The sequence below is a fragment of the Petromyzon marinus genome, chromosome 16 (genome assembly GCF_048934315.1).
Source record: "Petromyzon marinus isolate PM22_M1 ecotype Great Lakes invasive population chromosome 16, UKy_Petmar_22M1.pri1.0, whole genome shotgun sequence".
NCBI classification, from domain to species: domain Eukaryota; kingdom Metazoa; phylum Chordata; class Hyperoartia; order Petromyzontiformes; family Petromyzontidae; genus Petromyzon; species Petromyzon marinus.
Genome location: NC_133682.1, coordinates 15,340,139 through 15,355,671, shown reverse-complemented (window position 1 = coordinate 15,355,671; position 15,533 = coordinate 15,340,139). Strand labels below are relative to the sequence as shown.

At 48.2% G+C, this 15,533-nt stretch overlaps 1 protein-coding gene and 1 long non-coding RNA gene across 3 annotated transcripts in view; one reads left to right on the top strand and one right to left on the bottom strand.

Annotated features, from left to right (window-relative positions):
* Positions 1–4,661: 4,661 nt before the first annotated feature.
* Positions 4,662–7,213, bottom strand: LOC142924752 (uncharacterized). Its single transcript, XR_012941836.1, has 2 exons — positions 6,973–7,213; positions 4,662–5,452 (listed from the first exon to the last, which is right to left on the bottom strand). It is a non-coding gene; the product is annotated as an uncharacterized LOC142924752 (long non-coding RNA).
* Positions 7,214–7,699: 486 nt separating this feature from the next.
* LOC116942795 (endothelin-converting enzyme 1) overlaps positions 7,700–15,533 on the top strand; it is a 67,126-nt gene continuing 59,292 nt past the window's right edge. Inside the window, exons 1-2 of one of the 2 annotated variants that reach the window (XM_076067554.1) lie at positions 7,700–7,898; positions 8,089–8,563. In XM_076067554.1, coding sequence (XP_075923669.1) covers positions 8,417–8,563 — 147 coding nt within the window. In that variant the 5' untranslated portion in view covers positions 7,700–7,898; positions 8,089–8,416. Of the gene's footprint in view, positions 8,564–15,533 lie in introns of both variants that reach the window. The other variant, XM_032955063.2, reaches the window with a different exon arrangement.

The window sequence follows — 15,533 nt, the reverse complement described above, 5'->3', positions numbered from 1 at the left end:
TTGGGTCCTCAGATGGTTCTTTCCCAACGGTTGGGGTCATAGCTTTACGGATTGTGTAGTCTGAATATCCATTCTTCTTGAGGGCTTGGTGTACGTGCTACAGTTCCCTGGCTCGGTGGTGATGGTCGGAAATACAACGAGCTCTATGGTATAGAGTTTTAATAAAGGCATTCTTCTGGGATGGATGGTGGTGGGAGTCAGGTTTTAGGTAGGCATCCGTGTGGGTGGCTTTCCTGTAGACAGTGTCCCATTGAGCCATCTGGTCTCTTTTCGATTAAAACATCCAAGAATGTTAACTTGCCATCCTTTTTCACCTCCATGGTGAATTTGATGGCTGGGTGTATGGAATTCATGTGGTTGAGGAATTGGTTCAGAGCTGGTCGGCCATGTGGCCAGATGACGAACGTGTCATCTACCTACCTCTTCCACAAAGACGGACGTCGTAGAGTGGATGCCTGGATGGCATCTGTCTCAAATTTTTCCACGAAAACATTGGCCACAATTGGAGATAAGGGAGAACCCAACTTGTTTGTAGAATGTTCCATGTTCCATTCCAGGTGAAATAAGTGTTGGTTAGCCAGTGTCTCACCAGGGCCAGTACATCAGCATTCAGTCCTTGTTGGACCAAATCTTCAATTATTGCAATTTGTGTCAAGCACAGGAAAAAGTATTAAAGCTTTCGTGACTGCATAAACTTACTCATTGTTTTTTTTCGGTAAAGTCACGTATGTAGAAATACAATAAAATTATATTAAAACAAAAAACAATCACGACGTTTCGATCACAACGCATTGATCTTCATCAGGTGTCAAGAACAAATCACGGAGGTAAATACAACAAAAAGAGAGACGAGAATTCAACAAACCTGAAAAAACATTACGTGAAGCACATCCAGTCAGGCCAACAACACAGTTAGACACTTCCTGGTGGACCACGAATTTCAGAAGAGTGTTAAATTTCGTGTTCAACCTTTGATTTGCACATACCAGCATATATAGAATGAAAAATACGAGGTACACGGTCAGTAGAAATACATATACAAGTCCACCAAGAGGTAAGGAGGGAGGAAAGACGTACAGGGAGGCAGAGAGAGGGGGGGGGGGGGGGGGAGGGATGAGCAGAAGCTTAAATAGGAAATACGGTTGGAGGGGGGGGGGCCAAAGTGAGAGCGGCAGCTCAAACACGCACATCTTACACATACAAAACGGCAGCTCAAAAAAGGACCACCTCTTGTAAATACAAAATGGCAGCTCAAAAAAAAATGACCACCTCTTGTAAATACAAAACTGCCGTTTTGTATTTACAAGAGGTGGTCATTTTTTTAATTGCCGTTTTGTATGTGTAAGATGTGCGTGTTTGAGCTGCCGCTCTCGCTCTGGCCCCTCCCCCCCCTCCAACCGTATTTCCTATTTAAGCTTCTGTTCATCCCCCCCCCCCCCTCTCTCTGCCTCCCTGTCCGTCTTTCCTCCCTCTTTACCTCTTGGTGGACTTGTATATGTATTTCTACTGACCGTGTACCTCGTATTTTTCATTCTATCTATGCTGGTATCTGCAATCCAAAGGTTGAACACGAAATTTAACACTCTTCTGAAATTCGTGGTCCGCCAGGAAGTGTCTGTGTTGTTGGCCTGACTGGATGTGCTTCACATAATGTTTTTTCAGGTTTGTTGAATTCTCGTCTCTCATCTTTTTGTTGTATTTACCTCCGTGATTTGTTCTTGACACCTGATGAAGATCGCTTGCGTTGTGATCGAAACGTCGTGATTGTTTTTTGTTTTAATATAATTTTATTGTATTTCTACATACGTGACTTTACCGAAAAAACCAATGAGTAATTTTATGCAGTCATGAAAGCTTTAATACTTTATTATCACACTTCTACGGGTAAGTTACCATTGTAATTGTGTAAGATGTGCCCTTTTTTGAGCTGCCGTTTTGTATTTACGAGAGGTGGTCATTTTTTGAGCTGCCGTTTTGTATTTACAAGAGGTGGTCCTTTTTTGAGCTTCTGTTTTGTATGTGTAAGATGTGCGTGTTTGAGCTGCTGCTCTCGCTCTGGCCCCTCCCCCCCTCCAACCGTATTTCCTATTTAAGCTTCTGTTCATCCCTCCGCCCCCCCCCCTCTCTCTCTGCCTCCCTGTCCGTCTTTCCTCCCTCCTTACCTCTTGGTGGACTTGTATATGTATTTCTACTGACCGTGTACCTCGTATTTTTCATTCTATCTATGCTGGTATGTGCAATCCAAAGGTTGAACACGAAATTTACAACTCTTCTGAAATTCGTGGTCCACCAGGAAGTGTCTGTGTTGTTGACCTGACTGAATGTGCTTCACATGTTTTTTCAGGTTTGTTGAATTCTCATCTCTCATCTTTTTGTTGTATTTACCTCCGTGATTTGTTCTTGACACCTGATGAAGATCGCTTGCATTGTGATCGAAACGTCGTGATTGTTTTTTGTTTTAATATAATTTTATTGTATTTCTACATACGTGACTTTACCGAAAAAACCAATGAGTAATTTTATGCAGTCATGAAAGCTTTAATACTTTATTATCACACTTCTACGGGTAAGTTACTATTGTAATTGTGTAAGATGTGCCGTTTTTTGAGCTGCCGTTTTGTATTTACGAGAGGTGGTCATTTTTTGAGCTGCCGTTTTGTATTTACAAGAGGTGGTCCTTTTTTGAGCTTCTGTTTTGTATGTGTAAGATGTGCGTGTTTGAGCTGCTGCTCTCGCTCTGGCCCCTCCCCCCCTCCAACCGTATTTCCTATTTAAGCTTCTGTTCATCCCTCCGCCCCCCCCCCCCTCTCTCTCTGCCTCCCTGTCCGTCTTTCCTCCCTCCTTACCTCTTGGTGGACTTGTATATGTATTTCTACTGACCGTGTACCTCGTATTTTTCATTCTATCTATGCTGGTATGTGCAATCCAAAGGTTGAACACGAAATTTACAACTCTTCTGAAATTCGTGGTCCGCCAGGAAGTGTCTGTGTGGTTGACCTGACTGAATGTGCTTCACATGTTTTTTCAGGTTTGTTGAATTCTCGTCTCTCATCTTTTTGTTGTATTTACCTCCGTGATTTGTTCTTGACACCTGATGAAGATCGCTTGCGTTGTGATCGAAACGTCGTGATTGTTTTTTGTTTTAATATAATTTTATTGTATTTCTACATACGTGACTTTACCGAAAAAACCAATGAGTAGTCAAGCACAGGAACTTTGATAAAAAAGAGACCACATTGAAACTAACGAGCAAATCACCTGGAGATAGTGAGATGTCCTTAATTAACGATACCAAGTGAGCTGAGTTGAGTACAGCTGAAGTGGTCTTACCAGTGAATGGTTATAAGGTCTTAGACGTAAATTCGGCCAGTTTGTAGATGGGTGAGTCAATAGTGGAGACGATAGGACGAAGGAGTGTCCCTTCTTTACGGATTTTTGGTAAGCCATACAATCTGGGTGGTCTAGCAGCAGAGGGTTTTAAAGATAACCGCTTGGTTAATTGATCAAATATGTCGAATCAGTGATATTGTTCGTTTTCGTAACGAGGCGGTTGGTAGGATCTCTTTTAATTTTGGTATAGCTGCCATCATTAAGTTGGTCCTGAATTTTGTTATTGTATGTGGTTTTGTCCATAACTATGGCATTGCCCTTGTCGGCTGAGAGGATGACAATGTCATCTCTATTTTTTAATTGAGAAAGCTCAAAGCGGTCATCTTTACTGGTGTTGCTAAAAGGTGTCTTAGCGTTTATGAGGATTGCAGCGATTTCCAATCTTGCCACGTCTGCAGTAATGTGTCCCAAACCCTTAAGGGCTGCGTCGACCTGGGCAATGATATCATCAACTGGGATGTGTTTAGGGGTGACTGCGAAATTCAACCCTTTGGCTAGAACCGATTTTAGGCTGTCTGAAATTGGACTGTTACTCTGATTGATGACAATCTTGTCAACGTCTAACTTTTTGATGTGTGGATCTGGCTTCTTCTTGGAAAGGAGGTTGAACTTGGAAATCCGGTTATCTTTGCATTTGGCTGACATTGAGGCGGCTGAAGAGGCTATTATGTTATCTACATGTTCCCAATCAGATGTAGATATTTTTTCCATCAATGTTAAGTGTGATTTCAGGAGAGTCTTGTCTAAATTGTCTAATTCAAATCGGAGCAATCTTATTCTCTCTGAGATCAGGGCTAGGCCAGCCCTGAACAAGATCCGTTTAGCAATGGGAGAAGTGACAGCAGCAGATGTCAGTGTAAAGGCGATGTATTTCCGACCGTCATCACCTAGCCAGTGAACTGGAACACGTACACCAAGCTCTCAAGATGAATGGATATTCAGACTACACAATCCGTAAAGCTATCACCCTAACCGTTGGGAAAGAAACATCTGAGGACCCAATCAAAACCATCACCTTACCATACATAGCAGGGGTCACTAAAAAGATTTCCAAAATCATGAGCAAACACAAGATCCAGGTTCGATTTAACACAGTACAAAAATTCGTGATGTGATCCCATCTGTGAAGGATGTGATCCCTGACATGCAATACCCCAGCGTCTACAAACTAAGCTGTGTCTGCGGCAGTAGTTACATTGGGGAAACTAAGCGACATGTCTCAGACCGTGTTCGTGAACATAAGGCAGATCTGAAACACGGTCGGACCAATACCTTGGCCGTAGTTGATCATTGTTTTAATGCGGTGGGCTCACACGAAATTGATTTCTCTAAGACAAAGGTACTTTGCAAGCCCACTGGCTATCAACAAAGATTAGTTCATGAAGCCATCCATATATACAGACACAATTTCAACCGAGAAGATGGGTACAAACTGAGCAATCATTGGAAGGACGTTATCAACCAGTTTAAGTCATTATTGGCTATGATGTTCCCATCCAACCACCTTCCGATGTTAGTTGTGCTTTACGCCCATTTCAAACCTTGCGCTTTCACAGTCACTTCACGTGCCGACCCCTTGGCTTGCGCTCTGCGTTCTCCCATTAACATGCTAATCTCTGATTTAAAGCTTTCGTGACTGCAGGGATTCATATTCTTGGTTCTTTCGGTAAACAATATTTTTATTATTTTATTGTTTCCCTTCTACGTGACTTTACCAAAAGAACCAAGAATATAATAATCTCTCTTTAACATGCTAATTTTCACCTGGCAGCCCTCTGATTGGTGGAAAACCAACCACTGTCGGGTTGGCTACCCACCACTTACATTATCATTGGCTGCTGACATTTCAAACCTTTATAAACAATTCTAGATTTGAAGCTTTCGTGACTGCAAGGATCCATACTATTTGGTTCTATTCGGTGAAGTCACGTAGGTAAAAAATAAAACAAAAATCATGACGTTTTGGCCACAGCACAAGTGGCCTTCATCAGGTGAAGGGACCGGACTGTCCAGAGGACGGCGTTGGAGTGAAGACAGCCAAGCCCAGGTCGCGTCCTTTAAGCTGTGTGGGAGGAAACAAAAAAACGCCTTGACAAAGGAATTAGCATAAAATGATGTAGTACTATGAAAGTTTGGGATACACTACTTAAATAGATATACTGTACCATTGAAAATGAGTTTAATGTTTGGTTTGATTTAGAACATCTTTACAATGATTGCTTAATTTGAAACCATCCTCTCGGTTGCAATTGTGTCTGTGTTTGTAAATCTGAATTGCCTCGTGGACAAATCTCTGATAAAAACCCGTGGGTTTGCAGAGAACCTTGGTATCGGAGAAAACTATATCGTGATCACCCACAGCATTGTAACAGTGATCAGCTACGGCAGAGGAATTCGTTCTGCCGTGTTTCAAATCTGATTTGTGCTCGCGAATTCGGTCAGCGACATGTCGTTTCGTCTCCCCGATATACCAGTCACCACAGGTGCAGATCAATTTGTAAACCCCGGGGTACGGTAAGTCAGGAATGACATCCTTCACGTATGGGATCAGGTCACGGATTTTGTGTACTGTATTGAACCGGACCAGGATCTTGTATTTGTTTAGAATTTTGGAAATCTTTTTAGTAACGCCTGCTATATATGGTAGTGTGATGGTTTTGATCGGAGTATCAAGTGGTTGTTTCTGTATGGAGGGAGAAACAGCTTGGCGGATGGTACGGTCAGAGTATCCGTTCCTCTTGAGGGCCAGATGTACATGTTTTAATTCACTGGTCAGGTGGTGTTGGTCCGAAATGCAATGAGCCCTGTGGTATAACATTTGATGAGATAATTATTTTGCGTCGGGTGGTGGTGGGAATCAGGTTTCAAGTAGGAATCTGTGTGGGTGGGTTTCCTGTAGACAGAATGTCCCATTGAGCCATCAGGTTTCCTCTCAAACAGAACATCCAAGAATGGCAGCTTGCCATCTTTCTCCACTTCCATGGTGAATTTGATGGCGGGGTGTCTGGAATTGATGTGGTCTCGGAAAAGGTTCAAAGCTGGGAGGCCATGTGGCCAAATGACGAAAGTGTCGTCTACATATCTCTTCCACAGGGAAAGTCTGAGGATGGAAGTCTGGGTGGCGTCTGATTCAAATTTCTCCATGAAAACATTGGTGATAAGGGAGAACCCATGGGGGTCCCCTCATTTTGTTTGTAGAAGGTGCCATTCCAAGTAAAGTAGGTATTGGTGAGGCAGTGCCTAACCAGCGCAGGTGTATATAAACAGTTTGCCTTGGAAGGTAACTCTCCTTTTCCTGAAGACGACCGCTTGTGTTGCGATAGAAACGTCGTAGTTTTTTGTTATTTTCTTTGAACCTATCTACGTGACTTTACCGAAAGACCCAAGAATATGAATTCCTCTGGTCACGAAAGCTTTAAGTCAAGATTAGAGCAGTAGTTTCTTAACCTTAACTGCAGCCTTGTACCCCTTTGGTTCTCAATCGTAAAAAAAGTGCAATGTTCATAAATACGTAGGGTTTGATGAAATAAAGTAGTTTTTGTACTTACGTGCCTGTGCTTAATTTGTGTTTCGATTATTTACCTTCTAAAACAAGCTGGCCATGTCTCGCACACCCCAGGGGATGCACGCACCCCAGGTTACGAACCACAACTGCCTGAAAGGATCGAACGAAGCAAACAAACACCGTGCCCAGTCCTTGTGGCGTGAGTCCACTCCACGTTCCCCCTCCCTCTTGGCGTGAAGCCATCCCGGGTTCCCCCTCCTCTTGGTGCGAGTCCACTCCGCGTCCCCCCCTCCTCTTGGCGTGAATCCACTCCGTAGTTCCCCCCTCCTCTTAGCGTGAGTCCATCCCGGGTTCCCCCTCCTCTTGGCGCGACTCCCCTCCGCGTTCCCCCCTCCTCTTGGCGTGAATCCACTCCGCAGTTCCCCTTCCTCTTGGCGTGAATCCACTCCGCAGTTCCCCCTCCTCTTGGAGCGACTCTACTCCCGCTCCTCTTGGCGTGAGTCCACTCCGCGTTCCCTCCTCCTCTTGGCGTGAGTCCATCCCGGGTTCCCCCTCCTCTTGGCGTGAGTCCACTCCCGTGTTCCCCCCTCCTCTTGGCGTGAGTCCACTCCCGCTCCTCTTGGCGTGAATCCATCCCGTGTTCCCCTCCTCTTGGCGTGAGTCCACTCCCGCTCCCCTTGGCGTCAGTCCACTCCCGTGTTCCCCTCCCCTTGGCGTGAGTCCACTCCCGCTCCTCTTGGCGTGAGTCCATCCCGTGTTCCCCTCCTCTTGGCGTGAGTCCACTCCCGCTCCTCTTGGCGTGAGTCCATCCCGTGTTCCCCTCCTCTGGCCCCGCGCCCCCAATGCGGGGTCACAACACTGCGCTGCTGCTGCCGCTGCCGCTTCTCACTGTGGCAGCCGCAGCCGCCGCAGCCGCAGCAGCCGCCTCGCAATTCGTGGAAGCGCGCAGAAGCAACACAGAGCGCAGCACCCGGAGACACGAGTAGGGGGATACGGGGCAGCCGCACACACGGAGACGGACAAGACGCACACACAGAGACGGACAAGACAGAGACACACAGAGACGGACAAGACGCACACACAGAGACACAGAGAGGCACACACAGAGACGGACAAGATAGAGACACACAGAGGCACACACAGAGACGGACAAGACAGAGACACACAGACGGACAAGACAGAGCCACAGAGAGGCACACACAGAGACGGACAAGACAGAGACACACAGAGACGGACAAGACGCACACACAGAGACACACAGAGGCACACACAGAGACGGACAAGACAGAGACACACAGACGGACAAGACAGAGCCACAGAGAGGCACACACAGAGACGGACAAGACAGAGACACACAGAGACGGACAAGACAGAGACACACAGAGAGGCACACACAGAGACGGACAAGACAGAGACACAGAGAGGCACACACAGAGACGGACAAGACAGAGACACACAGAGAGGCACTGCGGCCGAGCGAGGGGTTCCCTTGTGGTTGCCGGGGGAGAGAGGCAGCGCGCCATGGATCCGTTCCGCAGGGCAGCCCAGGAGGAGTTGGACGAGAGGCCCCTCACGATGGACGAGGACGACGACGAGGAGGACGAGCAGGAGGACGAAGAGATGCGAAGCGACCTGGCGGGGCCTGCGGTGAGAGGCTCCTATTCTCGGGTACGAGCATTCGCAACAACAACAACAAAGATCAACACACCACAGCGACACACACAGCAACACAACACACACAGCAACACACACAGCAACACACACAGCGACACATACAGCAACACACACAGCAACACAACACACACAGCGACACATACAGCAACACACAGCAACACAACACACACAGCAACACAACACACACAGCAACACAACACACACAACAACACACACAACAACACACACAGCGACACACACAGCAACACACACAGCAACACAACAAAGCAACACAACACATACACAGCAACACAGCACACACACAGCAACACACACAGCAACACAACACAGCAACACAACACATACACAGCAACACACACAGCGACACACAGCAACACACACAGCAACACAGCAACACAACACATACACAGCAACACAACACACACAGCGACACACACAGCAACAACAACCGCCATTCGCCACTAAGTGGCGGTGACGTCACCACGTCGGCAACACACACAGCAACACACACAGCGACACATACACCAACACACACAGCAACACACACAGCGACACACACAGCAACACACACAGCGACACATACAGCAACACACACAGCAACACACACAGCGACACATACAGCAACACACACACCAACACAACACAGCAACACACACAGCGACACACACAGCAACACACACAGCGACACATACAGCAACACACACAACGACACATACAGCAACACACACAGCAACACACACCAACACACACAGCAACACACACAGCGACACATACAGCAACACACACATACACAGCGACACACACAGCAACACAACACATACACAGCGACACACACAGCAACACAACACATACACAGCGACACACACAGAAACACAACACACACAGCGACACACACAGCAACACACACACATACACAGCGACACACACAGAAACACAACACACACACACAGCGACACACACAGCAACACAACACACACACACAGCGACACACACAGCAACACACACAGCAACACACACACACAGCGACACACACAGAAACACAACACACACACACAGCGACACACATCAATACATGCAGAGCAACAAAGACATCCCCGATATATTCAGACTGTGAGTAGCAGCGATAAAGGTCGGCACGGCACACGAGGGATGGCTGGCCGGCACCAATCACAGAAACACACACGGGCACAATAACACACATACACACACATCAACACAATAACACACACATATCACACACACCAACACAATAACACACATCAACACAATAACACACACATCAACACAATAACACACACACATCAACACAATAACACACATCACACACATCAGCACAATAACACACACACATCACACACACCAACACAATAACACACACACATCACACACACGTCAACACAATAACACACACATCAACACAATAACACACATCACACACATCAGCACAATAACACACACATCAACACACAAACACAATAGCAACACACACATCAACTCTAACACAATAGCAACACACACATCAACATACTAACACAACAATAGCAACACACACATCAACACACCAACACAATAACAACACAATAGTAACACACACATCAACACACACGGGCACAATAACACACACACACACATCAACACAATAACACACACACATCACACACACGGGCACAATAACACACACACATCAACACACATCACACACATCAACACAATAACACACATCACACACACCAACACAATAACACACATCACACACACCAACACAATAACACACACACATCACACACACACACACATCACACACACCAACACAATAACACACACACACACATCACACACACTAACACAATGACACACACACATCAACACACTAACACAATAACACACACATCAACACACTTACACAATAGCAACACACACATCAACACACTAACACAATAGCAACACACACATTAACATACTAACACAACAATAGCAATACACACATCAACACACCAACACAATAACAACACAATAGTAACACACACGGGCACAATAACACACACATCAACACAATAACAACAATAACACACATTTCAGTTTCAGTTTATTTATTTTGGTATAGCCCTGTGAGCCATTCGGCTCTTGAATCGGGTGCAACCACAACAAACAAAAACACGAACAAGATAACATCTTAAAGTGACTATGTGACTGTGCGAACAGAAAATCCATGGAAAAAAAACAGCAAAAATATTCCTGAAAAAATCACCGTACACCAACGCTGTGTGCAAAAAATCCCAGTGGGATGCAAGTCAAACAACAACAACCACAAGAAAACTTAGATTAAGGCCATCAGTCTAACTCCGTACTACAACAAAACAAACATGTCCAAACCAAAAAACTTTTCGAAATCACCGAAAAATAAAGCCATAATTGCAACGTAACAGTGATCATAGGGACTGTGACCGAATTTTTACAATAAACTACATAAATAACATGTAACACCAAATCCTAGAGCCATAGCTGGCTGCATGAGTTACTCCACAACAACAGAAGCATCAGTCGGAGTATCACATTTTTCAATGCACCTTTAAGATCAGCACGCTAATCAAAGTACAGATAATACTTTGCAGCGTCATCCGGAGCGAAACATTTTATTTTACGCCAATGAATAGCAGTGGCAGCTAGGGGTGTACAACTCCTCTAGAGCAGTTTTGAGAGAAGATCTCATTGGTAGCGATTCAAGTGGCAGTTTATTGGCAATAGCATTCCATACCCTGGGGGCATCAATAGCAAAGGCCCTTCCTCCAGTTTTTGTACGGCAATAGGGAATGTGAAGCTGGTAAATGAGCGCAGAACTGAGGTCAAATTTGTTCTTTGAAACAGAGAGGAGATCCAGCAGGTAGTCTGCGGATTTTTTTGTAAGTACATCTATGAATAAATAATAACAATAACATGTACATCAACACACTGACACAATAACACAATAGCAACACACACATCAACACAACAATAGCAACACACACGGGCACAACAATAGCAACACACACATCACACACACCAACACAATAACAACACACATCAACACACCAACACAATAGCAACACAATAACAATACGGCAACACACCAACACAACAATAGCAACACACGCGGGCACAACAACACCACACACATCAACACAAAAACAACACAACACCACACATCAACACAAAAACAACACAACACCACACACATCAACACAAAGACGACACAACAGCACCACACACATCAACACAATAACAACACAACAACACACATCAACACAAAGACAACACAACAACACCACACACATCAACACAAAAACAACACAACACCACCACACACATCAACACAAAGACAACACAACACCACCACACATATCAACACAAAGACAACACAACACCACCACACACATCAACACAAAGACAGCACAACAACACCACACACATCAACACAAAGACAACACAACAACACCACACACATCAACACAATAACAACACAACAACACCACACACATCAACGCAAAGACAACACAAAGACAACACACAGCAAACAAAGACAAGAATCAGCCCTATCGCCATAACAGACTTGAGACGGGGACTGTTCTCGGCACAGATCAACAACAACAACACAGAGAGGCGACCCACACACAGATCAACAACAACAACACAGAGAGGCGACCCACACACAGATCAACAACAACAACAACACAGAGAGGCGACACACAGATCAACAACAACAACACAGAGAGGCGACCCACACACAGATCAACAACAACAACACAGAGAGGCGACACACACACACAGATCAACAACAACACAGAGAGGCGACCCACACACAGATCAACAACAACAACACAGAGAGGCGACACACACACAGATCAACAACAACACAGAGAGGCGACACACACACAGATCAACAACAACACAGAGAGGCCACCCACACACAGATTAACAACAACAACACAGAGAGGCGACCCACACACAGATCAACAACAACAACAACACAGATCAACAGTGCCTGTGTCTGAGTGTTTTTAATCGTGCCTTGTGTGTACCCACGGAGGGCCTCACTGAGTCTCGTGACTCTCGTGTCTCAGGAGGGGAGGGTCCTGCCCGAGTTAATTGCCGCTGCTGCTGCAGCAGGAGGCGGCGTGAACACTGTGGGGGGGGGGGCGGGCAGCGTGAACACTGTGGGGGGGGGGGCGGGCAGCGTGAACACTGTGGGGGGGGGGCAGTGTGGACACTGTGGGGGGGGCAGCGTGAACACTGTGGGGGGGGGGCGGGCAGCGTGAACACTGGGGGGGGGGGGGGGCGGGCAGCGTGAACACTGGGGGGGGAGGCAGTGTGGACACTGTGGGGGGGGCAGCGTGAACACTGGGGGGGGGCGGGCAGCGTGAACACTGGGGGGGGGGGGCAGCGTGGACACTGTGGGGGGGGGCAGTGTGGACACTGTGGGGGGGGGGGCAGTGTGGACACTGTGGGGGGGGGCAGCGTGGACACTGGGGGGGGGGGCAGCGTGAACACTGGGGGGGGGGCGGGCAGCGTGAACACTGGGGGGGGGGGGGCGGGCAGCGTGAACCCTGGGGGGGGGGGCAGCGTGAACACTGTGGGGGGGGGGGCAGCGTGAACACTGTGGGGGGGCAGCGTGAACACTGTGGGGGGGGGCAGCGTGAACACTGTGGGGGGGCAGTGTGAACACTGTGGGGGGGGGCAGCGTGAACACTGTGGGGGGGGCAGTGTGGACCCGTACAGTAGGAGAGGAATCCGTACAGTAGGAGAGGGACTCGTACAGTCGAGCGGCGCACTCACAAGGCACGCACCCCGCTCACCCCCTCGTCACCCCCTCGTCACCCCTCTCCCACACACCCCTCGTCACCCCTGCCCTCCTCACCCCCACCTCACCCCCTCCTCACCCTTCTCCCACACACCCCTCGTCACCCCTGCCCTCCTCACCCCCTCCTCACCCCTCCGACACTCACCCCCTCCTCACTCAGAGGGAGACGAGTGACACCCAGAGACGAGACGTCAACCCCAGCGTGCACCGTGTTACCGCAGCAGCAGCAGCGTCACTCGCAGTGGCCTCTGGGGTGCCCGGGTGTGTGTGTGTCGTGTTCAGGATGGGGCCACTTGGGAAGTCAACTTGTTGGGGGGCTGCCTGATCGGGCTCAAGCGGGGGTGCGAGCAGCAGACCACGCACCCCACAGACAAAGCTCCCCCTTGTAGCCTGTGACAGACTGTAGGGGCAAGTGCTGTTAGCGAGCGGGACCTGTGAAGGCCGGCACGGCACGCGAGGGGGTGGGTGGCCAACACCACGCCCGGCCGCCTTTGTCTCCCCAGTGGCGATGATTTACACACCGCGCCAGGTACTCATTTGAGGCCGGGTCGACCTAGGGGAGACCCAGGACCGGTTCAGAGACTCGTCACTGGCGCTGGCCGGGTTCGTAGCGCGGCGTAGCGCTAACCGTTGCACCACCGCTCCCACGGACCCCAAACGCACGGGAACCCTCCTCCTCCTCACATCACCTTGATAATCTCTTAAACCACGGTTGCCGAACACAGGTACGGTGGCCCAACACGTCAAGTGTCCAGCAACAAACAGCACGATTGAAGCTGTAATAGATTAGAGCTGATACATGTCTTGAATTTTCTTGTTGTGGTTTTCACACCTGATGATGATTGCTTGTGTTGCAGTCGAAACGTCGTGAGAATTTTATTGTTTTATATTTTTATTATGTTATTGTTTCCCTTCTACGTGACTTTACCGAAAGAACCAAGAATATAAAAGATAGGGAATTCTAAAGTAGAGCAGTGCAGGGGAAGAGGCAGACAGAAGCGAGGTGACCTGCCGTGCAGTGAGTGAGTTATTGTGTCTTGCAGTGTGGTGAATTGGTGGGTAGGTGAGTGAGTTGTTGTGACTTGCAGTGTGGTAGGTGGGCGGGTGAGTGAGTTGTTGTGACCTGCAGTGTGGTAGGTGGGTGGGTGAGTTGTGACCTGCAGTGTGGTAGGTGGGTGGGTGAGTGAGTTGTTGCGACTTGCAGTGTGGTAGGTGGGTGGGTGAGTGAGTTGTTGTGACTTGCAGTGTGGTAGGTGGGTGGGTGAGCGAGTTGTTGTGACCTGCAGTGTGGTAGGTGGGTGGGTGAGTGAGTTGTTGTGACTTGCAGTGTGGTAGGTGGGTGGGTGAGTGAGTTGTTGTGACTTGCAGTGTGGTAGGTGGGTGGGTGAGTGAGTTGTTGTGACTTGCATTGTGGTGGGTGGGTGAGCGAGTTGTTGTTGTGACCTGCAGTGTGGTAGGTGGGTGGGTGAGTGAGTTGTTGTGACCTGCAGTGTAGTAGGTGGGTGGGTGAGTGAGTTGTTGTGACCTGCAGTGTGGTGGGTGGGTGGGTGAGTGAGTTGTTGTGACTTGCATTGTGGTGGGTGGGTGGGTGAGCGAGTTGTTGTTGTGACTTGCAGTGTGGTAGGTGGGTGGGTGAGTGAGTTGGTGTGACTTGCAGTGTGGTAGGTGGGTGGGTGAGTGAGTTGTTGTGACTTGCATTGTGGTGGGTGGGTGAGTGAGTTGTTGTGACTTGCATTGTGGTGGGTGGGTGAGTTGTTGTGACCTGCAGTGTGGCAGGTGGGTGGGTGAGTGAGTTGTTGTGACCTGCATTGTGGTGGGTGGGTGAGCGAGTTGTTGTTGTGACTTGCAGTGTGGTAGGTGGGTGGGTGAGTGAGTTGGTGTGACTTGCAGTGTGGTAGGTGGGTGGGTGAGTGAGTTGTTGTGACTTGCATTGTGGTGGGTGGGTGAGTGAGTTGTTGTGACTTGCATTGTGGTGGGTGGGTGAGTTGTTGTGACCTGCATTGTGGTGGGTGGGTGAGCGAGTTGTTGTTGTGACCTGCAGTGTGGCAGGTGGGTGGGTGAGTGAGTTGTTGTGACCTGCATTGTGGTGGGTGGGTGGGTGAGCGAGTTGTTGTTGTGACCTGCAGTGTG